Source organism: Melozone crissalis, unplaced genomic scaffold, assembly GCF_028551555.1.
Source record: "Melozone crissalis strain CALT ecotype California unplaced genomic scaffold, PUWL_Pcris_2 ptg000026l_1, whole genome shotgun sequence".
Classification (NCBI taxonomy): domain Eukaryota; kingdom Metazoa; phylum Chordata; class Aves; order Passeriformes; family Passerellidae; genus Melozone; species Melozone crissalis.
The window spans coordinates 4894920-4919744 of NW_026535804.1; the positions used below are offsets into that span (position 1 = coordinate 4894920).

The 24825-nt window shown below is 51.1% G+C and overlaps 1 protein-coding gene across 3 annotated transcripts in view; it reads right to left on the minus strand.

Moving 5' to 3' along the window:
* Positions 1 to 949: 949 nt before the first annotated feature.
* Positions 950 to 24825, minus strand: part of MXRA7 (matrix remodeling associated 7) — a 31629-nt gene continuing 7753 nt past the window's right edge. The window contains exons 2-7 of one of the 3 annotated variants that reach the window (XM_054278832.1): positions 24043 to 24138; positions 21555 to 21615; positions 17357 to 17456; positions 15284 to 15334; positions 15070 to 15150; positions 6567 to 7940 (exon numbers count right to left, since the gene is read on the minus strand). In XM_054278832.1, the coding sequence (XP_054134807.1) occupies positions 15117 to 15150; positions 15284 to 15334; positions 17357 to 17456; positions 21555 to 21615; positions 24043 to 24138 (342 nt within the window). In that variant the 3' untranslated portion in view covers positions 6567 to 7940; positions 15070 to 15116. Of the gene's footprint in view, positions 3292 to 6566; positions 7941 to 15069; positions 15151 to 15283; positions 15335 to 17356; positions 17457 to 21554; positions 21616 to 24042; positions 24139 to 24825 lie in introns of those variants that run through there. The other 2 variants (XM_054278831.1, XM_054278833.1) reach the window with 2 other exon arrangements.

A 24825-nucleotide genomic window follows, 5' to 3' on the forward strand; every position in this document is an offset into this window, starting at 1 on the left:
CCAGAAAGATTGGTAAGAAAATCAAGGAATGAAGATCTAATTAACATCAGAAGCGAAGAAATCCAGATCCAATAGGAGGCCAAATACTAAGAACTACTCGGGACCAATGAACACTGACCCAATTCGTTTCTATGAGTTTTGACTGTATAAAAGATCTGAAAAATCTACTTAAAGCCACGTGCCATGAAATGATTCTCTGTACACCTGGGCTATGTGTGGGTGGGATGATTTCTGTGGTACATCCCGGCCAGAGCATCCTGACCAGAAAATAAAGCAATGCCTTGATTGTCTAACTTAAAAAATGCTGTTGGAGGGTTTTTGTTTTCCCCACAGTTTTGGTGACAGTGCTGCCATCCCCTCATGGAAACACTGAGTGCAGCCACTGCATCATAGGGACTCCCAGTGTCACTGTCCCCTCATGAGGGACCCCTCACTGCCATTATCCTGTCATGGGGACCCCCAGTGTCACTGTCCCCTCATGAGGACCCCTTGCTGCCATTGTCCTGTTGTGGCAACCCGCAGTGTCACTGTCCCCTCATGAGGGGCCCCCAGTGTTGCTGTCCTCTCATGGGGACCTCTCACTGCCATTATCCTGTCATGGGGACCCCCAGTGTTGCTGTCCTCTCATGAGGGACCCCCCAGTGTTCCTGTCCCCTCATGAGGGATCCCTTGCTGCCATTATTCTGTCATGGGGACCCCCAGTACTGCCATTCCCTCATGAGGGACCCCCAGTTCACTGTCCCCTCATGAGGGATGCCCAGCGTCCCTATTCCCTCTTGAGGGACCCCTCACTGCCATTATCCTGTCATGGGGACCCCCAGTACCACCATCCCCTCATGAGGAATCCCCAGTGCTGCCATGATCCTGTCCTGGGGACCCCCAGTGCCTTTGCCCCTGACAAGGATCCCCCAGTGCCACCATCCCCTTTTTTGGGGAATTAGGTGCCCTCTAAGGTCACTTAAACAGAAGTGAGTGTGCAATGGGTTCTGTGATTCAGCAGTTATTGAGAGGATGATCCCAGGAGGGGAGATGCTGCTGCAGATGGTGACATTTCCTGTATGAAGAGAAACCCTGCCATAGCCACTAATGACATTTCCTGCATAAATATTGATGAGTCCAGTGGGAGAAGCCCTTCAGAAGCTGCCTAACCAAATCAGGACATACCCCATGGTCCCTCCCCACCACCTCCATGGATGTGTCCAGCAGGATGCTCCTCATTTCAGCCTTGCCAATGCACATGGAGGAATGCACTGCTCAAAACCCGTGGGTTTTACATCTTGACACCCCTTCCTTTCATGTCTTGGGCAAAGAGAGGCTTTTTATTTATCTTTTTCTATTTATCTTCATTTCTTTCTTAAATCTGAGCCTGGTAAAGAACAGGTTTTTCATCACTGTCCTGTTAGCAGCAGCATCTGAACATTTTGGTGATGGTGGTGGGAGCTGGTGTGGACAGGACAGGGTTAATCCCAGCTGCTGTCCCTTCCACAGTGTTATCATTGCTACCATTCTCTGAAGCTGAAGGGTTTGAGGATTTTTTTTTTCTGCCCCAGAACTGTTCCTATTCAGAGAAGAACCAACCATAACATAGGAAATATAAAAATATTTTGGAAATAAACTGTGAAGTCTGCAAGACAAAGACTAAAAATCAACTACTTTTATCTCTCTTTTGCCTGCTTTCATGAAGAGTTTTGGAAGATCCTGATTTTTTTGAACTAGGGACAAGCCCCATATAATTTTTCTACATTTCTCCCTGCTTGACAAAGGAAACTGTGTCACAGGGACACAGCAAGCTAGAGTGATATTTCACATCATGGAACTACTTTTCCCACTTAATTTGTTCATGTTGAATAGGAAGAGGTAATTTTCAGACATTACATTTAAATTAAGTCATGACTGGTAGTAAAACCAGCTTGATCTCATTATAAATATGCCTTGGCCTAAGTGAAAACAATTAGAAGATAAAATGATTCTTAAAAGTCTAAGTGTCTGATGTTCTAGAACACACTGTACTGGGAGACAGCGACCAGATAATGAGATATTAGGTTTCTTGGGCTGAAGAGGATTTCACAAAATAAAGCAAAACTAATTTTTTAAGTGATCATTCCCGAAAACTGGGGCAGAAAATGTTGCCTCCCTTTGTGAGCAGTTACTAAAACCAAGAAAATCCTTCCTGATAAGGAAGTATTTAACAGGATTTCATAGGAGAGATAAGCAGACCAGAAGACATTTAGCTATAATTAGGAATGCTCATTGATTTACTCTATTCAAACCACCAAGGGCTGCTCAAGACTATTCAAAATCTTGATAAAATCACAGAGACTTCCTAAGATTGTAGTTTCCCACATAATTATGTATGAGAAGAGCAGGATCTGAGGTGGACACAACCATCCTTGTGATAAACCCAGCAGCCTTTCTGTGCTCCTTGCACAGTGTCAGGAGATGTTTGTGTTTCCAGGTTGGAGCTTGCTGCTGCTTCCTCAGGCGTGAGGATGATCTCAGTGAGGTCAGCCAGAACCAGCTTGGGTTGGTTTCAAAGCCAGCCTGAAGGAGGATGAAGTGTTCCTTCCAGGGAGATGAGGGGCAGCACGCCCTGATCAGAGCACTGATGCCTTGCTTTTGATGTTTGTTTTCTAACTGTAGGGCTGGAAGCCTCCCTGCCAAGAGAGGGAGGCAGTCTCCATCTTTGGAGCTTTTCAAGACCCAACAGGATAAAGCCCTGAGTAACCCACCTTGGTCTCACAACTTTTAGCAGGAGGTTGGACTACAGGACCCTTCAACCTGAGTTATTCTATTATTTTAATCCATTTTACACCTATCATCTTTGGTTTTCTTCAGATATCAAACTGAGAAAGATTAGGCTTGAAAGTTCATTTGCATAAAGCATGGCCAGAAAAAAAGTTGTGAGTTTAACTGCTTTGTGGGACTGAGACATATGACCCAGCCAGGAAGAGGTAAAAAATCGCTGTATGAGATGATCGCTCTACAAAGAAAAATTATTAAAAGGCTGAGGAATTACAAGTCTTTTGAAATACATATCACAGGCCTATATGTGTTTGCAAAACAATCTGGAACTGCAAAATAACTACTGAGACATTTTTAAAGCACTACAGCCTCCAGTGTCCTGCAGAACAAGGGCCAAGATGGCTTTTTGGGCACAACCTCCCCTGGCTGCAGGGTTAGATATCGTACAGTCTGAGCTGCTCCTTCATGTCCCCTTCTGACATCTCTCCAAAGGTGTCACTTTTTTCCTTCATCAGTCTGAAGATGGCAGCCAGCTGCTCTCTCTGAACCCTGTTGAGAAGAAAGGAGAAGTAGGAATAACTAGTCCAGGAGCAAGGACATCACTGTGAAATGAAACACGGAGCCAAAGGCAGGTCACTGTGCAACCCTCGCTGGCTGCAGGAAATCTGTGTGAGATAAGGCAGAGATAGCCTCTGGTTCTCCTTCCTCCCCCTTCCCATCTATCACACCACCCTGCATGTCTCTCTGCAGCTCCCTAAATGTGGAGATAAACCAGCCTGCTTTAACACTGGCTTTGGAGCTCCTTAGGGCTTATCTATGCTCAAACTTTCAGGATAACGTGACATGTGGAATTTTATAAGACCAACATATCCCAGTTTAGCAGACTCCATAAAAAAACCTGGTTTAAGATTCAACAGCCCAGTGTGCTTTCCTTCTGTAATGAGAGCATGTAGATACAGAAAAATTCAGGAATAGCCATTAAATTTTAGATGCATAGCCTAACTTAAAACTAGATAGCAGACTACCTGCCAGTGTGGATATGATTTTAATCAGCCACTGGAAGATAAGATCAGGGATAGGAATTTGCTTTGATTCGAGTTTGTTGGCCAATGTCCCATGGTGAGATGGACCCAGGTTGCCATTCCAGCAGTGAGGTGGTCCCTGTGTAGGCAGAGGCTGACCAGTGGAACACCTAGCTCAGATTTTTAATCCCCAGGCAGTCCCATAGTAGATGATTAACCCCCTTCTCCCCTGACAGAAGATCTCTTGATTTTCCCCCACCCTGAACCAGTTAACCATTGTACATCCCATGAAGACTGGTATCTGTGACAGGGCTTTATTTGTGGGATTTATACTGCTCATCTCTGGGGAGTACAGGGGGTGGGCAGCACTCTTGGCAGGTAGCTCATGAGCTGATGTAACTGCACAAAATTCCCTTTTGGGGCAAGATGAATGTGCACATGGCCCCAGGCAGGGCTGGCTGAGGGATGGAATGTTCCCACTGCCAGACCCCTACCTGCTGGGGATCAGGCTGCTCCATTGCCCAGCACATCTCATTCCTGATCTCCTGTGGCAGACAGAAAGAACTAACGGGGATGTGGTGCTTTATGGCTGTGACAAGACAGATGAAGTTCCTGTTACTTCAAGGCTCATTTTGTCCCTGCATGAGCGTGAGGCCAGAACTCAGTGACAGCTCAGAGCACAGACCTGCCACAACCCCAGCTCCTCCTGCTTGCTCAGCACCTCCCATGGGCTGAAAACACAGAATCTGCCTTTTACTCCCACGTAGTCACCCTGTCAAGAGTCCTCTTTGCTGCCATAACCAGCTTCCCACACAGGACTTTAAACCATTTAATTAATCCATTTAAATGCACGCCACTGCATAACCTGGGGTAGTCTTCCTGCAAAGCCTGAGTGGACAAGCCATCATCTGTTCCAGTAACAGGAGGGGCAGTAATATCTATTGACAGGCAAAACCAGGGCACAGTCTTTGCTTGAAAGGACAGCATCAACACACCAGCAGGAATAAGATCAGAGGAAGACAGGAATAAGCAGAGGAACCTTCCACTCATGCTCCTGAGCTCCTGCTCTGCATTTTCCCCTCTCCTGGGCTAAGCCCCAGCAGCAGCAGGAACAGCAGCCTGTCCTCTCAGCACTGCTGAAGCAAACAGGGCAGGAAAAAAGCAGCAAGCTTTTGAAGCAAGCTCATTTGCCAGTTCTTTTCCATTAAAATTAAAATGCAATGATCCCATGGCCAAACAAATCCTGATAATGATGTGGGATCTTTTGTTTATGGAAGCCTGGATTTGTTTGCCTCTTCTGTAATGTTTTGTGCTCACAGGAAGAGCGTCGAGCCGCCCTTTCCAGATGAGAGGAAGGGAAGCAGGGTCATGAGTGATCAATATTTTATTTTAGATCACCTCTGGGCACGTTGCCAGTCTGGTGTGGAGAAATTCAATACACAGCTTGGCCTCCTGTGTCTGCAGTGCATCCCAGCTGGGAGTGCTCACACAGGGCTGCATCCCTCACTCCTTATTTCACAGACACCAGCACTGCTGAAAACTTCTCCAAAGCCCCATTTCCTCATCTCCAAAATCAGGATCACAGACAATATTCACTCTCTTTTTTTGAAGCACAACATCAATGCATTTTGGCTCTCCCCTCAACTTTAAATATCATGACTGTGCATTTGGAAAATAGAAAAAAGAGCTGTTACTACTGTTACTTTTCTGCACTACACAATCTACTACAAAGGGACAGCAAAACAAAGATAAAGAGAGAAAAGAGCCTGGGAAGGAGGAGTAAGGCATCACAAACATGAAATTGTCTTTGAAGAGGAGCTTCTCCTATCAGAGGTGACCTTGCAAAACAACCTTGTAGTGATCCAGCTTGGTTTGCTTTTGGGTATTTTTTTGGATGAGTTCAGATCAAACATAATACCCCATTCACAAATAAAATCATTCTCTCTTCTCATAAATGCTGTCCTCAAAACCACTTGGATTCAGGAGGTCAAACAGGATTTTACTTATTGCTAACAAAATAGATTAATTGAGGATTTTTGAAGCAGCCAAATTCTTCTTCATAGGCAATTACATTTGCATACTTATCTCCCTTATTCTCTTTTTAGACATTTCAGTCCAAGACTTTTACAGCTAGCTGGAGGTTTGGGGCAGTGAGCCATAGGTATGTCAGAGATCTGGGATTTAGGAACCGCAAAGCACTCGTGTCCACAGCAGCTGAAATCCTGGGCAGAGCTCTGCACTGGGAATGTTGTAAATGGCTCTGCAGCCAAACAAGAGTAGGAATGCAACACTGCATTGCTTCAGCAGAAAAAGGGGAATATCCCTGATTTTCCCTCTGATCATTTATGGGAATGTAATAATTTATGGGATAAAAGTCATAGTAGGGCAGAATGTACTTCTAACCTAAAATCCAGATTTCTAACACAAATCTCTTGAGGAAGAAGTTACAAGCTGCTGGAGGTAGGGAGAACAAGCACAAACCAAATAAACTATTCAAAGGTTTATTGGACCAAACAAAGGCAATTTTTACAGATTCAAGCCACTAGAATTACAGTCTTTGTATAAGAGCCACCATCAGATACAAAACAAACAAAACCAAACAAAAGTAAAAAATACCCAGACAGCCATTTGAGTTGAAGAAAGAGTTTGACTTGCTGCCACTAGCAAAAATCTGGACTTAACTACCGACTTTGCTGGATGTACATATTGCCATTTAACTTAAACACAACGGATATAAGGCATTCTTTGCATAGTTGGGTGCTTGGGACACAGTCAGCCAGCCAGTACCGAGGAGAGACAGCGGGATGTTGAAGCAGAGGGTCCAAATGTGCCTTAATTCATATGCAAACCACTGAACACGCTTGCAGTTGTCGGCTGGGAGGGGCAGCCCAGCCTCTTCTAAAGCTGGAGCCTCCTGCTGTTCTTTAAACGAGCCCATTTGGGAAGAGTTTGCCAACCCCAGGCGCTGGAAAGGACAACTGTGTACAAGGTTTCAAGTATTGTCTGCATAGGAATTAAAAAGGAAAAAAAAAGAAAAAGAAAAAGCAGCCTGTTGGGTTCCTGATATGTTTGCAGTGTTAGCCAAGAGGCAGTGACAGAGAAGCTTTGGAGGACACATCCCCACCCAGACCTGGTGTTTCTACAACATCACTAAAGGACTTGGACCCTCTTCTCCCTCTCAAAAACCAGCTGGGTTTGATTTAAAACCAAGTATGTGCCCAGCCAAATTCATCTGCTCTGTGTGACAGAGCTGAGGGGCAGTGCTGAGCTCTGGCTCCCATGGACCAGCAAGAGAAGAGGGCACTGGAACAGCCAGCAGGCAGAGGAAGGGGAGTGGGCCTCTCCCAGGACCTCCACTATCCCCTCCTGAGCCAGAGGGAGCCCCTGATGCCATGGCTGCCTCCTCCTTGGGTCTCTCCTCTTGGGAGCTGGAGCAGGGAAAATCAGGATGCAGATAATAACAGCAGCCAAAGTGCGGCCTCTCCACCACAAGCAGAACAGCTAAATGATCAAACTTCATCACTTCTTGAGTATCCTGTGTACCTACAGAATCAGCTCTCTGCTAAAGTAACTACAGAAGCAAGATTTGAGCCAGCCCAGCCATCGTCTGCCATCCCTCACACGGACCCCATTTGTCTCTCCAGCCCTCAGAGTAAAGCAGCTTTGTACAACACTGGAAATCACAGGCAGTTACCAGCCCCCAGCAACAAAGAGGAGTTTGACCCCAGGACAAAACAACTTGAGATTCTGGTGCAAGGTCCCAGCTGGTGTGAGAGCAGAGCTATGGTTTGCCCACCCCAGGAAAGGAACAACATGAATTTCATGGCCCAATATATGAAGCCAACACAGCTAATAGACTTGTTGCATATTTAGTGTTCACTTTGGGTTTTGCTTGGGGGAGAGGGAGGAAGGTTCTTCCCAGTCCCCCAAACACAACTCAGGTCACTGCTTGGGCCCAGCCCCAGCCCGTGGAGCCACATAACAGGATATCCTCAAACTTGACAGGAGTTTTTGAAGAACTCAACTTCAGACCAAGAGGGGATCCCAAGTTTTGAGGGTTTATGGGTTTCTCTTATGGGTGTGTTTGGTTGGTTTTGGTATTTCTCTCAAGCCTTTAATGATGCCAAGGGATGCCTTTAGGAGGAGGCTAGGGACAACTTCATATAGTCTTCAGGTCTGCAAAGAGAAACAGGGAGAGAAATCATTTCAGTCATTTCACTCCTCAGGTTGGTTCATTATTATTCACACAAACGAGCAGGGAGAGCCCTCGGTGTGTGTGCTGGGGGGAAGGCAAGGCAGCTTCCCCCTCAGGGCAGGACAAGCTGATGTTTGCAAACCTCATGCCTCCAAGAAGGACTTTGCTTCATCAACTGCAGCAGGATAGTCGAAACCCAATCGGAAGTGCAAATCCTCTTGTCTGGCACCGAGCTAAGTTACAACCCTTCTGAGCTACTAATAACAACTGGAGAAGCCAAACTAATTAACTCCAGGGCTTATTGCCTCACTGGCCTGTGCAGAGCCTCCTGGGCTGCTGGCACCCTTGACCAGCCCAGATTCCTCTCCCACCTGTAGCCAGGTGAGCCAGGAACAAGTGCTGATTTCACAGGGTGGTGTGCGTGAACTGCTCAACCTTTCTCAATCTTTCTACAGATGAGTCTGTTCAAGGGAAGGAGGTAAAATCCGCAGACTCCCTGCAGGTCACTTCCTTTTGATGGGAAGATCTCCCAGTGTGCCAGGGAAGGAGGGTGAGATGTGTTTAATGTGTGGGGACATCCAGGCACTCCCTCCATGTAACAGAGCAAAGGTCTAAAAAATGTGATCCCTTGTCCTCAGCCAGAATCTTCCAGACACTCTGGCCTTATTGTCATGGGTGAACCACCCACATCAGGAAACAGCTGGCCCAAGGCTGGACAGCTGCCCATGGACACAGAGACCTGCACTGGGGTAGAGGGAAGCTACAACACACATCACCTACCCTCCAAGCACATTCAGACACACCCCAGCCTCATTCCTCCTCGATTCAATCAAGTTCATGGTCCATTAACACCTGAGCCATGTTTGGAAGTCCCCTGCTCCTGCCAGCCACAGTGTGAGGGTGAGGAACAGCCTCATTCCTTCCTCTGCAAAATCTTGCCTTACCCAAAAGCCTTCTGACACAGCCAGTGACCTGGACCCCAGATGGGACATCATCCCGTGGCACCAGGGTTACTGAAGCCCGGGTGGGAGATCATCCCCTGGCACTGGGGGTACTGAATTCCAGATGAGAGATCATCCCATGGCATCGGGGTTACTGAAGCCCAGATGGAAGATCATCCCCTGGCACTGGGGGTACTGGAGCCCCAATAGGAGATCATCCTGTGGCACTGGGGTTAGCTGGAGCCCCAGTGGGAGATCATCCTGTGACACTGGGGGTACTGTAGCCTGGGTGGGAGATCATCCCCTGGCACTGGGATAACTGGATCCTGGTAGGGAGATCATCCTGTGGCACTGGGGGTACTGGAGCCCCAATAGGAGATCATCCCGTGGCACTGGGGGTACTGTAGCCTGGGTAGGAGATCATCCCCTGGCACTGGGGGTACTGGAGCCCCAATAGGAGATCATCCCATGGCACTGGGGGTACTGGAGCCCCAATAGGAGATCATCCCATGGCACTGGGGGTACTGGAGCACCGTTGCCAAGGCTCAGTGGCCATCCCACCAGGACAAAGAAAGGAAATTTTCCAGGGTGGATAATCGCTCTGCGGGATCCGCGGCACTGAGGACGGATCATCCCGCTCAAGTCACGCAAGCATAATCAGATTTCACGTGGCAGGACATAAGCTCGTTGCCACGGGGGCCCAGGAGGGGAGGTCCCCTCCAGAGTGCCACAGGTGGAGCAGGGAGGGATGGGGGACATCAGAGAGGGTAGACGAGCCCCTCACAGGGATACTCATCTCCACAGGGCCAGGCTGACAGCTGGGGTGAGAAGATCTCAAAACCAGCATGGCCCTAATGGAGGATGAACATCAGAGCCAGAAATTCCCATCTGCACAACAGGGATACCCCTTCCTGGTCCTGGAGCAAGCTGTGAGGAGAATTGGACTAAAGAGCATGAGGCAGTCCCTCTCTGGGACATTGGGGCCATAAAACCCCCAGGCTGAGAAGCTCTGCCATCTCAGCCATGGAAACTGGAAATGTTGATTAGCTTGGGATGGAGGCCCAGATTTGAGCCACTGCTTATCCTTGGCTCTTCCCTCCTTTTCATTCTGCTTGGATCAGCACGCTTGCCCCCAGCAGCTCATCAATCAAACCACGTTAGGGTCATCTTTTGCCAGAAGCTGTATCCTTTCTTCAGATCAAGATTATCCAGATATCTCTGCTCTTGCCCAAGCCAACAGCCAAGTCTCTGAATGTCAGCTGGACATGGTTCTGTGCAAGGAAAAGCTGGAGACAAGGAACCCAGACAAAGGCAGGTCCTGGAATAGGAGGGCAGCTCAGGGACTGAAGGTCTCAAAGAAGCATGGAAACTGCATGTGCTGGTGGCCTCAGGAGCATTCCCTTCACTCCAGCTCACCCACAGCACTGACACAAGGCTTCCTGCTGTTCAGAGAACACAACACCTCAGCTCTGAAAAACAGGGGTTACTGGTGGCATTGCCATGTGCATCTGTCTCTCATGTGTGCAAAAATCCACAGCAGGTCAGGAGATCTGTAGCCCATTCACAGACTTCAGCTTTCCAAAGGAGTCCTGACTCACTCTAAGGAGAGGCCTCTGTAACCATGTCTGGTAATTGTTTGTGCCCTTTTAAGGAATAGTTTTACTCAAAAAGATTATTTTCAGAAGCATGGAGCATTCCCAGCTCCTTTCCCTGGCTCAGGACCTTGTCAGAACCACCAGTGCTCTGCTCTGAAATCCTGGCAAGGAAGGTGAACAGCAACCTGGCTCCAGACTCTTCTCACTCCAGACCAGGATTGACCCTTGAAGATGAAGAGCAGGGAATAAAAGCCTTTAGTGCTGGGCAGACCTGGCAATGGGTGGTTGAGATCTCCCCAAGGAGTCCCTCCCTGCTCACTGCTGGGGATGTTCCCAATCACCACTGTCCCCAGTTCTTCACTATGGGGGCAGACACCATCTCTGGTGGTGACTTTAACCCAGTCTTGAGGTATTGCAGGAAGAATATGAGGAATGACACACTGAATTAAGCTTTCCTGGTGCTCCCAAAAATGTGAGCCACTTGCTTCAGCCAATCAGCAAAACACAGAGAGGACTTAAATGCAGAACAGGGAGACAGTTCTTAGAAAAGAGAGAAGGGATTGAGTGAGAGGCACCAAGAGGAGCTTCATCAACACAGATCTGAAATTCCTCCACTAGGACAGAGAAGTTAAAGGTGCTCTGGGCTTTGGGAAATACCTGCTGTGCCTCAAGGCTGCCAGGACCAGTGTGAGCAGGGAGCACAGGTCTCACTGGCTTTAGGACAGAGGCTGCTGAGGAGCCAGTGGGATCAGGGGTTTTATCATCCCCAGCACTCCTTGCCCACAGCTGGTTTGAGGCAGAAGCCTCTCACATTGCCCAGCCAGAGCAGCAACAGCTGAAAAGGCCAGAGCACAGCCAGGGAGGTGGCTTGGGCTCCTGACCAGCTCATCCATCACTCATGTGCCCATTCCCTTGCCACACTCCTGACCTCCCCAGCCAACACCACAGCGGTGGGAAAAGCCAGGGGCAGGCTGGGCTGTGCTTTCCTCCATCACTCAACGTTTTTTCAGCTCACTGGACACCAGTTTGATCCCAGCCTGGCAAGATGCCCCAATTCCTGCATCCCTGGGTCTGTCTCAGCTGCAGGGGAGCCCAGCACAGGCAGAGCAGGGCTCCCAGGGAGTTAGCAGGCACACAACAGCCAGCTGCCCATGCTGCACAAGGTTAAGCAGAAGCAGATGAAGACAAGTCATGAGAGCTGGGTGAGGGAGACACGGAGAAGCAGCCACAAGCCAGGACAATTCAGGACCTGAGCCAAAAAAAAACAAACCCCAGGAGCTCAAGCAGAGTTGCTGTCTGAACTAAAATCTCATGCCAAGGCAGGGTCAGAGACTCACACCCTGCAAAGGCTATGGGGGAGTTTGCAAGGGTTTCCTCTCTGGGATGGGAGAGGAGGAGATGGGAAGGGGCTTCCTGGCCTCCCCTTCCCTGGCTTTCTGAGGGAGGCATCCTGAGTTACTCTGTTTTTAAAGCTTTTGGGGATTCATGACTCAATCATGACTATAAATAGGGCCAGGGCTCCATTCCACTGACATCTCATAGGTCAGAGGAGGTTTTCCCTGGGGGTATGGAGGCAGGGAACAGCACCAGGCCACCAGCAGACTCCCACCTCATCCAAGTGGACTTGGGCACCTACAGAGTGAGCATGAAGGGGAGCTCAGCAGGGAAACCCAAACTCTTGCACTTTACTACAAGAGGCAGCTGGGAAGCAAACACACCTCATGCCCTGAGTGTTGGGCAGCTGAAAGGAGCCTTGCCCATGGCTGGAGCCATCCCTGTGGCTGGTGGGTGCAGTAAAGCAGTGCCCACCCTGCCCTGCAGAGTGCCCTGGGCTCTGCCCCCCTTGCTGCTCCTCCTCCTCCCTCAGCCCAGGACGACTATCGTGCTGCAGAAGATGAGAAGCAAACAAATAATAACCCTCAACCCCCCAAAAAGCCCAAACTTACCAGCTCCCCTCATCCAAAAGAAGCACCATGCTGGACAGCACAGGACAGGACAGGACAGACAGCAAAGCCACTGGGTGGGGGGAAGGTTAGCAAAGAGAGGGAGGAGGAAAGCCCAGTCCCCATGCTGTACAGAGAGCGGAGCGAGCAGGCAGGCCAGGGTTGTGTGATGGCAATGCAGGGGGTGGGCAGGGACAGATGCCAATGGACAGCTCTCCCAAAATGCAACCTCTCCCCCAGCCCTGCCCACCCACCTATTTTTGGAGGGCTACTAATGGAGATGTTTGAAATAGGCCAAAGTCTGTCAACACAGCCATCAAACCTCTGCAGCTGCTTCCTGCCCTTGTGTGCTCCAGGGCTGTCATCACCAGCATTGTCTCATGCAAATTTCAAACTTCAGCACAGTTGGCCCTCAAGCCACAGCTGCATTCCACGTTCATTCAGGATGCCTTGTAGAGCACAGAAAGGTCTCTCCTCTGACATTCCCTAGAAGCAGGGTCTGCCCTGCCTTGCTGAAATTCAAGGGTCCAAGCCCAGTTGTTTTCAGTGCCCCATAACCAAGAGGCATTCTGAACCCAGCTGGGGAGGAGGCAGGTTTCCAGCGCTCAGTCACCACTAAGAAAAGAGCTGAGCTTGATATTTACAGCCATCCAATTCCCCTGGCATGAATTCCAATTTGCAGTTGAGCCCTAGGCTTAAACCCAGTCTGTATTCAAACAGTGTCACCTCAGCCCATCTGTGGCTGGCCAGGAGGCGAGAGGAGAGGATTGAGAGGCAGGAGGAGAGTTTGTTCCTTGGATGGGTCACCTGGATGTGGGAAGTGAGCCCATTAGCCAGGGAAACTGGGCAGCTATCCCATCTGGGATATCCCCATCTGGTCTGGGGGATGTCCTGCTCCATCCAGGAGTGCCCCTGCCAGGAGCAGTTTGGTGCCATTCATCAGACCCTGTTCAATGGCTCTGCCATGGGGCAGCTTCTGCCTCTTCACCCCCACCTCTTCCTCAATCCCACACAGAGGAGAGACCTTTCTAGAGCCTGTCAGATGGGATCTGCTCTCCTTTGTCCCACCAACACTCCTAGCCAAGAGTGACAAGGAGAGAGCACAGAGAGCTCAACCCCCTGACAGCACTGAGGCCAACCAAGGCTTGGCTGGGAGCTGCTTTGCCTCATGGAAAGAGAGAACTGAAAGCAGAGACCCACGGGGGCCATTTCTCCCATTGTTTTCTCTTTTATAAGGAGTGGAGCTTTGCTGCAGCTGCCAACACTCAGCAGAGCCCTGACCATACTCATTTCTAACAGGAAAAATCCCCACTAACCTCTTTCAACCCCAAGGGAGGTTTGAAGAACATCTGGCAGAGAGCACTCCAAGCCACCCATGCCAGCCAGGCCCTGCAGGCACTGGGGGGTTCCTCCTCCCTCTGCACAGGAGAGGGACAGCAGCACCTCTCAGGCAGCCTGGCTGTGTCTCACACCCACACAGCTCAGCCCTGCCTGAGCAGGGGCAGCTGCACCACCAGCACTCACATTTCCTGAGCCCCAGCTGGCAACAGATGGCCAAAAGCCTCAGGTGCACAGGACAAGGATTTGGGAATAAGCTGTGCTGGCTGGACCAGGGGCTGCATCCTTCCCCTGCACTCTTCCCCTTCCTGCCCAGACTGTTTTTCTCCCCCAGGGGGGCAGAGGCTACGTGCTTCTGTTCCAGAAGGACTGGTGACCCACCTGGTGTGATCAAGCACAGCCACCACCCCAGCACAAGTATTTGCCAAAAGGATTTACTGTCCTCCTCCCTCAGTGAGCACTCTAATTTTTAAGGCTGAAGTCACCAAAAGCAGGAAGTTGCCTCACTCAGTGAAGGTCACATTCCTTCCCCTTTTAGTCCAGATTTAGCACCAGCTGGAAGCCACAAGGCTCAAGTGAATTGTAGGCAGGACAACCACAGCTTCTGCAGGGATGCAGGTTAGAACAGAAGTTGGTTTTTTGCTTAAATAACCAAATCTATTGCATGCCTGTACTCTCCTGTCTGAAGTCCTACAGCTCCTTCTGGAACAGGCAAGGAATAGTTTCAATGGCATCTCCAAAATCAAGGAGTCTCAAAATTCAAAGTTGTGAACTACACAGCCAGCAGCCTCCGAGAACCCACTTTTGGGTCCTCCCAAAAAAGCATTTTTGGGATGTTTATTCTTTCTGCTGTTTCACATGGGAACCTATTGGTTCACAAGAAAGCTGGAGGAGTGACAGGGCTAAAAGTGCACACTAAAGCTGTCTGAGTTTTGATAACACACCCTAATATTCTGCAGCAGCCCCAATTTCCCAAATCAGTACAAAGTGGCTGTGGGGATGTCCAGTTTCAGGCATCCAAGCTGGAAGAGGTGAGCATCCAAATGTGAGAGCCCCCATTTGCCCTGGAGTGCTCGTGGAAAGTGAGATGGAGGCAGAGAGGAGTGGACTCGTTAATCTGTTATGAGGAGGGAAGGGGAAGGAGGTGGGGAAGGAGGTGGGACAGGCAACCAACTGCAGCTCCAAACAAGCCCTCCCCTGGAAAATAAAAGCAAAATCACCCAAGACACGAGCAGGTGTTACCAGTGGTACCACTACCTCTAAGCAGCAGCAGCAGCAGCAGCGTGTCCTTACCAAAAAGATTTGCAAGAATGTTTGTGGCCGAGGACCTAAGGTACTCGCTACAGAGATGTGAGATCAGAGGTCAGCTCAATCCTGCAACATAAAGGTGGCAAACCTGGGTCACAGCAGGTCAGCAGCACTGGCAGGGCTCATGGAGAGGGGTGGAAGGGCAAGGAGAAGGATGCAGGACAAGGCTGAGCTGCTGTGCTCAGCTCTCCCAGCTTACCTGGCAGCAGCCCTGCCCCCTTGCACCACCTGCGAGGCCTGCAATGAAAAGCTGCTGATGCCGCAGTGAAGATTTGAGGGGGGGAAAAGTAAGCCAGCAACAAAGCAAGACAAAAAAAAAAAAAAAAGTTCACCAAGCTGCCTTAAAGAAATGAACAACACAAATATGGAAGAGAAGAAAATAAAGGAGCAGTAGGAAAAACACATCTGGCAGTGGCCCTCAGTGGGGAAGGTTGGTCAGAGCCTCCACGGGACATGAAACCCATCAGTTCAGGTGCACTGTGCTGCCCTGCAGCTGCTCCACACAGACAAGAGCAGCCTGAGGTGCCTGGGCTGTGCCATGTGCCCAGGACAGGTCCATCACCCCTGGAGCCTGTTCTGAATCCTGAGTTCTGAGTCCTTCCCCTCCCTTCCTCACATGCAGGATTCAGCATCTGCTTCCCTCTGTTTTCTGATCAATACTGCCCTTAAGCATTTTTCTCCTTGTGTCCAGTGCCTTGATTTTGGGATTTCTCCAAGCCCAACAAAACCCCCATCCCACTGCTGTCCTTAGACAACATCACCTCAGTGTCTCCAGGTGACAACAAGGGCATTTTTTGTCACACAGGAACCAGCCCAAGGCCCTGCAGGAGTCCTGGCCCTGCAAACCTGAGCAGTGATTGCTCAGCTTGGATGGAGCTGCTGGTGCAAAGGGTTGGAATTTGCCAGCTGCAGGTCGATTTTTGCATTGGTGCTTAGCAGGATCCTGAAAAGCAAATCCCATTGAGCCCCATGGGTGTCCCTGGCATTCACCTGGCTCATCCCCCCACCACCCTCCCCAAGTGAAAAACGCAGTGACACTCACAGCCCTGCTCAGCAGTTACAGGGTGGGGGCTTCAGGCACAACACACACGTGGAAAAGAAGAAAGCAAACATTTTTGCCAATGCAGAATCAACCCCATGCCAGAGGAAACCAGAGCTCATTCCTGTTGCTGACCCCAGAGCAGGGCAGGTCTCTGGATTTACTCTGCTTACCACAGTGCCCTGCTCACCTCACACAGAAAAACCTCAGCCAGCATCACAGGGATGCTGCCCAAGAGCCTCAAGGCAGGATTTGCCAGCAGGAGATGCCTGAGTTGGGGGTGAGCTGTGATCCCCCATCTCTGCCTTCCTTGCTGTGCTCAAGTTTCTGCTTGGTTCTTTACACCAGGCCAGCTGTGGTGGTATTTAGACCATGATTTGACAGGCAAGGGGTGACAAATGTCCCTAAATCACTTTCTGCAAATCTCTGGGTGGAGAATTGGGTCCCACAGCCCTTGGGACAGCAGTGGGGACAGCACCACCTCCCAGGCCTGTTGAGCCACCCCTGGGAATCAGTTCCTTGGAGCTCACCCTCAGGGAAGGGGTGTGAGCTGCAGACACCTGTGAGGGAGCAGCCTGCCACAGAGCCCTCAGCTGGGGGTTATTCCTTCTACAGGCTGGGGAATCTCGAGCCAGAACGCTTGTTTGAAGTGACAGGACAGGTCTGACCTTTCTTCATGCAGGGCTCAGGGGATACTTCAGCAAGAAGTGCAAGATGGACAATTCTCCATCTCGACCAGGCCCACCAGTTGGTAAATCCCCACCACATCCAGCTGAGGAGACAGCCCTGGGGATGGACACTTGCAGTGCCAGCCCCATCTCAGTGAGCTCTAGAGCCTTGTGCTCCCTCACTCTGCCCCGGTGTTTCTGAGCTGTGCCCATGCTCTTGGCTGGGATGCTATCCCCAGCCCCAAGGGAGGGGAAGTAACCAAAGGTCAGCTCCTCAGGATACACCTGTCAGCACAGAACTAATGGGGTCAGGGCAAATCCACCAGGAAAATTTGGTCTAAGCATCCAGAGGAGCTCCAAAGGTATTTAGGGCCACAGTGCCTCCATCTCCTAAATCAGTGTGGCTTAATTTGTTCTCATATTTTCCTATGTGGGAGAGGTCTGGAGCTCCAGAGCAGTGAGACACTGAGGGCAGTGTGGGGAGAGAATCTGAGCACACCCAGCTTGCTCCAAGGCACATCAGCCAGGTGGGCTTGGGCAAGAAGAAAAAGGAACCTCAACTTACCTTTGTTCTTCCTCTAATTCTTCTTTGGACATCATTGACTTGTACTGGTTCCCCCTTAGCTTCCCAGGACTGTATTTAAATGAAAATGTCTCCTCTGCAGCTGGAGAGGGGAGACAAAAAAACAGCAAGAAATCTGTGAACCAGAGACCTCCTGAGAGCCACAAACCACACCAGTGGGGCTCTTCCTTTGGGTGCTCTCTGCTCTGCTCCTGCACCCCAAATACTCTGGCCACCTCACCCCAGCACCTTCCCTGAGTCAGCTCCAATCTGCAGGAAGGCTGGGCACTGCCAGGGAGGATCCCAGAGCAGAGCCAGGGGATGGCAGGAGCCTGGGCACTGCCAGGGAGGATCCCAGAGCAGAGCCAGGGGATGGCAGGAGCCTGGGCACTGCCAGGGAGGATCCTAGAGCAGAGCCAGGGGATGGCAGGAGCCTGGGCACTGCCAGGGAGGATCCCAGAGCAGAGCCAGGGGATGGCAGGAGCCTGGGCACTGCCAGGGAGGATCCCAGAGCAGAGCCAGGGGATGGCAGGAGCCTGGGCACTGCCAGGGAGGCAGTGTGGGTCCCAGAGGATGGCAGGAGCCTGGGCACTGCCAGCACTGCAAACAGTGAAGAGTGCTGAGTGAGCAGCCTGCTGGAAGCAGATCCAAGGAAATCCTACAGCCCAGGAACATATGCCATTGTTCTCCCTGGATTCAAAGCCTTGCAGGCCCATCTTGGCTTATCAAGACATGCTAATCCTGCCCTGATTAACTCGCAGCATTTTCCACTTCTCCTCTCCAGGCTTGCATTCCTCCTCCTCCCTCCCTCTGCTCATCCAGGGGCCCTTTCCCCAGCTTGGGGCTCATGGATGGTGCCACAAGCAGAGCTCTCCTGCAGCCCTTGACAAAAAGAAGATGCCACATGGCAAAAGCCAGGGCTGCAAACAGCCCCAGGAGCACCAACACAGCCCCTCTGTCAGCAGCCCTGAGGAGAAGCCAAGGTTCCTTCTCTGGGTGCTCTCTCCAGCCTCAGCCTGTGCTAATTAGAGCAGCAAAGCTCAGACTCTGAGCCAAAGCCGATCCTTTTCCAATCGGATTTTGCTCGAGCACTATTTGCTCTTAAAAACCTCTCCCGTGCTTTATCTCCCTGCAGAGAGGGGAAAACAACAGGAGGGGAGCTCAGCCCAGGAGGAGCTGCTGCTGTGGATGTGTGTTATCTGTGGGCTGCTTATCTCAGAGCCTTTATCTCCCAAGGACTGCAGGAACGGGCTGCTTTAGCCCAACCATCCAGCACTGGGGTTTGCACATTCCCAGAAATATTTGCTGCTTCCCCAGACCCCCAGAGCCCTGGGGATGCTTCCAAGGAAGATGTTCCTTCATTATCTGCATGGCCCTGAAAAAATTGCATATTATCCACAAACCAGTATCCAGGATGACACCAGCAGGACCCTAAAGGGCTCCTGCACCCTAAAGGGGTGAAATTCCCCTGGCAGGAGAGGAACCCCAACTTGTACACAGCTCATGGATGAACACAGGGAGCCCCTTCCCAAACTCTCCACTGCAATTGTGGCCATGTCCATGATTGTCTCTCCTCCTCCACCTGCCCAAATGAAAACCCCTCACACTCAGGATTCAGCATCAGCTTCCCTCTATTTTCTGACCAATTCTGCCCGTAAGGATTTTTCTCCTTGTGTCCAGTACCTTGATTTTGGGATTTCTCCAACCCCAAGCTCATGCCCACATTCAGCTGCTGCCAGACCTTGGGGACCTCCATGCAAAAAGTAAGTCAGAGCCTGATTTTGTAGGTGGGGAAACCAGAGATCTCAGAAACAAGCAGTGCAAGGCTTGTTTCAATAATAATAAATACAATAACTATATATATAATATAATGAAATAACTATAAACACAATATAATACAACACAATATAATAAGTATAAATACAATCATAATAAAAAATAACTTTTACCAATTTCCATGCCAAAAGTGTAATTTACTAATAAAAATTGGTGAGTTATTGAAAAAAAAAAAAAACAACAAAACAAACCAAAAAAAACCCCAAAAAACCCACTTAAATCTACTTTCTAGAAGAACCCCTTCAGATATTCTCTCCAAAATTTGCCCTAAACCAGGACACAGTGCCTGGAGCAACAGAAGTGGGATGGGAACTTCCCAGAGACCTCCCCCCTGCTAATGCCCACATTTCATCACTTCTTTACATCTCCTGATGTTGGGGAGCTTCCCTGGGCAGTCCTGGTTGATTACTACTCAATTACTGATCTGGGGTGTTTCTCTAATCCCTAAATGCCATTGGGGCTCCAAGGGGATGCAAATCCTTTATCCAGCTTGGTCACAAATGGCTGAACAACACAAGCAGCCCCAAACATTCAGCTTGGCCATATTTCACTTCCCTGGGTGGGAAACCCTCCCCATAGGCAAACAAACAAAGAAAACCTGGCTAGCTGGAAAGAAGCAGTAATGCTGCAGCTTATCAGCACCTTGGGTGACCATGAAAGTGCATGGAAAGAAAATTCAGCTGGCTGCTGCTTTGGGAGATATTAGGAGAAAGGAAAAAAAAAAAAAAAGAAAAAAAAAAAAAAGAGGGTGTAACATCCTGTTCCTTATGCTGGTGCAGAGCAGGAGCTGCTCATTACCTTTGTAAAGCTCCAATGATTTCAAGGACAATCAAGATTGTTTACCTCACATGGTTTTCTGCCAAATCAAGTGAGATTTGGGATTTAGAGTGGCCCTAAAGAAGCAGTTTAGTTGCCACCTCCTCAGCAAATAATAAGGGAGGAGGGAGGCAAGGAAGGTCCCCATCTCCCTGCCCACAGGGTGAGATTACAAAAAGGAGACAGTGTGTGGGTTTGGAAACCTCTGGCTGGTTTTGGAGCTCAGGAACTTTTTCTGTAGATTGAAAACAAACTTCAGGAAACACCCAGAAAAGGGGAGGCTGGGTTTTCATGTGGACAGGGAAAACACCAGAGGAACAGGAGGTGACCTACTTACTGAGAGCCTCCACGAGTTCACATTAAAGAAAACATTTGTCTTTCATCTCTGTGCCCTGCATTGCCAGTGCTGTGACCCTGAGCTGGCAGGGTGAGAGCAGCTCTGCCCTGAGCAGGCTCTGGTGTGATCCCTGCCCACAGGGAGGAAAAGCTGCTCTGGTGCCTTTGGTCACAGGGCTGGGGCATCTCCACCTGCCCCAGGGGCATCTCTGGGCTGAGTGGGGCCAGGACACACAGGAGGCAGTGGAGGAGGAGCAGGGCTGGTCCCAGGGCACTGCTGGTGTTCCCAGCTCCATCCCTCAGCCCAGGCCATGGATTTGCTCAGCTCCATTAGGAAATACTTCAGAAACAGTGGGAATAATTCAGGAGAGGAGCCAGGGCCTGCCTGCAGGAGGTGCCCAGGAAGGGCTAGCCAGTACTCATCACCTTCCCCAGCCCATTGTAAGGATGCCCCTGCAGTGCCAGGGCAGCCCTGAAACAGAGCTGGACCTGCAGGAGCAGGCACAGAGGCAGAGCAGCATTGCTGAGCATCCATTTGGCAGAATACACCCACCAATCCTCAAAGCAGACCCCTCACAGCCCCCACAGTGGCATCCCCAGCCCCCAGTGCTGTGAGGAAGCCCAGCAGGGTGCAATGAGTGTATTTTGGGAGCCCTGTCTCCAAAGGAGCTTCCCCTGCCTCGCAGCAATGGCACCAGGATTAAAATTTGATTCTCTGTGGCATTAGGCATAATCCTCCCGAGCTGGGGATTGCCACACAGCGCCTTCAGAGAGCCAGGCAGAAAAGTGGGGCAGGGAAGGGGGAACTCCCCAAGGCCTCCTGCTGCCCCAGCTGTCCCCAGCCACCCCAGCCAGGACTCCTGGGGACACCCCAGCAGAGCAGAGACCCCTCCAGACACACATTCAGGCACCATCTGTTTCATTTGCTTAGCGCTGCAGCAGTTGTCACCCCAATTAGTCAATTAATCATTTTCCAATCACCTAATTGGCTAATCAGTTAAACGTGGCCCTGGCTAAAGCCCCTGGAGATTGTCCTGGATGAGCAAGGAGCTTTTGGAGCAGCTGCATCACAAATCTACCCCATGGCAAACAGCCCAAGGGCATCTGGGCAAAGGGCAGGAGTTTCCTGGAGGAAGGAGAGCATCCCCAAGCACTCAGGGCTCCAGAGCTGTCCATAATCTCCCTGCAGAGCTCTGGCTTGCTTGGCACTCACCATCCTCATCCTCTGGCTCTCTCACCACCAGCTTCTCGTTTTCTGAGTCCGCCTCTTCCTCCTGGGGGAGCGAGAAACAGAACAGCCATGAGGAGAAGGTGCTGTGCTGAATAACCCACGTTTGGCTGGGGCAGGGCTGGGGGGCAGAGCCTGGAGCTCCAGGGACATCCTGGGCACCCCTTCCCTGCCTCCTCCCAGGCACAGGACAAAGGGATGCTCACTAATGAGTGAGGTTCATTAGGCTGCTTCCCTCTCACTAGTCAGTGCCAGTCATCTGGCTGTGAAACGCAAGTAATCAAGGAGATATTAAGGTTTATCATCAAAGAGATATTAAGGTTTATAATCAAAAAGATATTGTTTACAATCAAAGAGATATTAAGGTTTATAATCAAAGAGATATTAAGGTTTATAATCAAAGAGATTAAGGTATATAATCAAAAAGATATTGTTTATAATCAAAGAGATATTAAGGTTTATCATCAAAGAGATATTAAGGTTTTTAAGAAGAGCCTTGTGCCTGAGCACCTCCCTCCCAGCTGCACCCCTGCCACCCCTCCTGCCCAAAGGGACTGAGCCAAGAGCCACAGGGACTTGTGCGTGCCCCAGGCCAGGCTTGGACAGGCTGTGCTGGCAGGAGGAAAGGTGGATCCCCAGCCAGAGCCACGGGCCAAGGAGCTGCTCTGGAGCACAGGGACATTCAGCAGCCATGGGGGTCAAAGGCAGCACTGGGGGGTTGTCCTGGGACCCCTCCAGGAGCCATCCACAGCTGGTGTCTGGAGCAGCAACAGCACATTTTGGGGTTTTTTTAAAGGGCAAAGCAATTTTGGAAGTTTTGGGGCTCCCTTCTACAAGATACAACAAACTTCATCAAGCCCAGAACCTTGTCCTGTGCAGAATCTCCAAGCAGGGAGAGAGGGGAGCACCCCAGCTCTGGAGATAAGACAAGGACACATGGCAGAGCCCCTGCATGAGGGATTTCCTCCTGCACAGCCCTGTGCTCCAGCTGCAAACCCCTGTGAGCCGAGCCCAGGGGGCACTGCTGTCACAGACACATTTTATGAAAAATCCATTCCTTAGGGTTTTTCCTCCTGAGAAGCTGAGAGGCCTCAGGAACCAAATGTAAACAATGGTTATCTGCTGCTGTGGAATGCAACAGGTGCATCTGTGATTGGTCTCATGTGGTTGTTTCTAATTAATGGCCAATCACAGTCAGCTGGCTTGGACAGAGAGTCTGAGCCATAAGCCTTTGTTATCATTCCTTCTTTTTCTGTTCTTAGCCAGCCTTCTGATGAAATCTTGTCTTCTATTCTTTTAGTATAGTTTTAATATAATATATATCATAAAATAATAAACCAAGCCTTCTAAAACACGGAGTCAGATCCTCGTCTCTTCCCTCATCCTCAGACCCCTGTGAACACGGTCACAACCAGCACCCAGGGGTGTCTCCTGCAGCCTCCTGGCAAAAGGACAGAGCACCTGCAGAGAGGGGAGGCTGCCAAGCCCCTCATTGTCGAGGGAAAAGCTGTGGGGAAGGAGACCCAGGGGGAAGGAGCAGGCAGAGCTGGGTGCCGGCTGTGCAGGGCAGAGCTGGGGAGGAGCTGCTGGAGCACAGCCCCGGCCCAGAGCTGGGTGAGTTTGTCATGGGGCAGGAATGTGCATTATTCACAGCCCCTTGGCCTCCTCTGGCCACCCTGTTCCCCACAAGGAGATGCACCAGGACCCCCACCTGCTGCAGCCACGGCTATTTTGGGCCACGCTTCCAAACATGGGCACTTCCCACTGGACACCCAGGCTGAGGATGGCTGGGGAGGCACCCAGAGGGAGGGCACAGGGAGGGCACAAGCCCAGGGCAGCAGTTCCCCATCACATCCATCTCCCCCTGTGAGCTGGGACATCCCCTGGGACACCCAACCGTCCAGGAGGGAGATTTCAGCCTCGTCCTCGCCTGGGCATTGGGAACTGAGCGTTTAGCAATGAGAGCAGCAGGAAATTTGGGTGGCAAACCTCCAAGGAAGGAAAATAGATCTGCTCCAACACACTTGACAGGAGCAGAGAGGGACAGGCAGGGGTGCCAGGCTGGCAGGCGACAGCAGCGTGCCAGGGCTGGCTGGGCACCCCTGCTCGTGCCAGCCTTGAGCTCCCTGCAGCACAGCTCTTCTGTGCTTGGATGGCTTGGAGGCAGATGCCAGCACCTCCCTTGCCCCTTCCTCCACATCCCTGTCCCTCTGTCCTCCTGGGGCTGCTCCCTCTCCAGCTGCCTCAGAAGGACCCACCTCGCTGACCCCCACCCCCAGGGCATCACAAACCTGCCCCTGGAGCACCATTTCCTTCTGTTTTAAATGGGCTGGGTCATTAAGAGGCCACCCAGCCTCACCAGGGAGAACAGCAGGGAAGCTTTGCCCCCTCCCCAGGCCACTGCCACCCGGGGACAATGCCCCACCCTGCAGGGACACTGGCACACTGTGGGCTGTGCCACCCTCCCACACACCTCTGCATGGCTGGAAAGTGCTTCGTGGCCCCGTGTGTCCTCTGCTTGTCCTGTGTGCCCGAGGCCGGATCCAGGCGAGGCACCCAGCGGTGGGATCTGGAAAAGGACAAAAGCTTTGAGCACAAACATCCCCAAGTGCTCAACCAACCAGCCCTGGCAGCTCCTGCACACATGGACAAATGCTGAAGGTGGCCCATGGCCCACTTTGCCCCATGCCTGTGCTGTGTGCCAAGCCAGGAATGGCTGCTGGAGCGGGGAACCCCAGAGACCTCCAGTGCCCGGTCCTGCAACCAGGGCTGGAGCTCAGGATCTCTCCCTGCGGAGCTCAGGATCAGCTCCCTGCGGAGCTCAGGATCAGCTCCCTGTGGAGCTCAGGATCTCTCCCTGTGGAGCTCAGGAGCTGCTCCCTGTGGAGCTCTGGAGCTGCTCCCTGTGGAGCTCTGGAGCTGCTCCATGTGGAGCTCAGGAGCTGCTCCCTGTGGAGCTCAGGATCAGCTCCATGTGGAGCTCTGGAGCTGCTCCATGTGGAGCTCAGGAGCTGCTCCATGTGGAGCTCTGGAGCTGCTCCCTGTGGCAGCCCCAGCCCGTGGGGTGGGACCAGGGCAAGGAGGCCCCAGTGAGGGCTGGGCTGGCTGTGGCAGCTCCAGGCTGGGCTGTCTGTGTGTCCTGGCAGGGCTGTCCCTGTGTCCTGGCAGGGCTCAGGCAGCTGCCTGGGATGCTGATGCAGCAGAAGGGAGGAGGGGACATGTCTGGTTTGTTAATGCTCTGCCAGCTGCCTTCTCC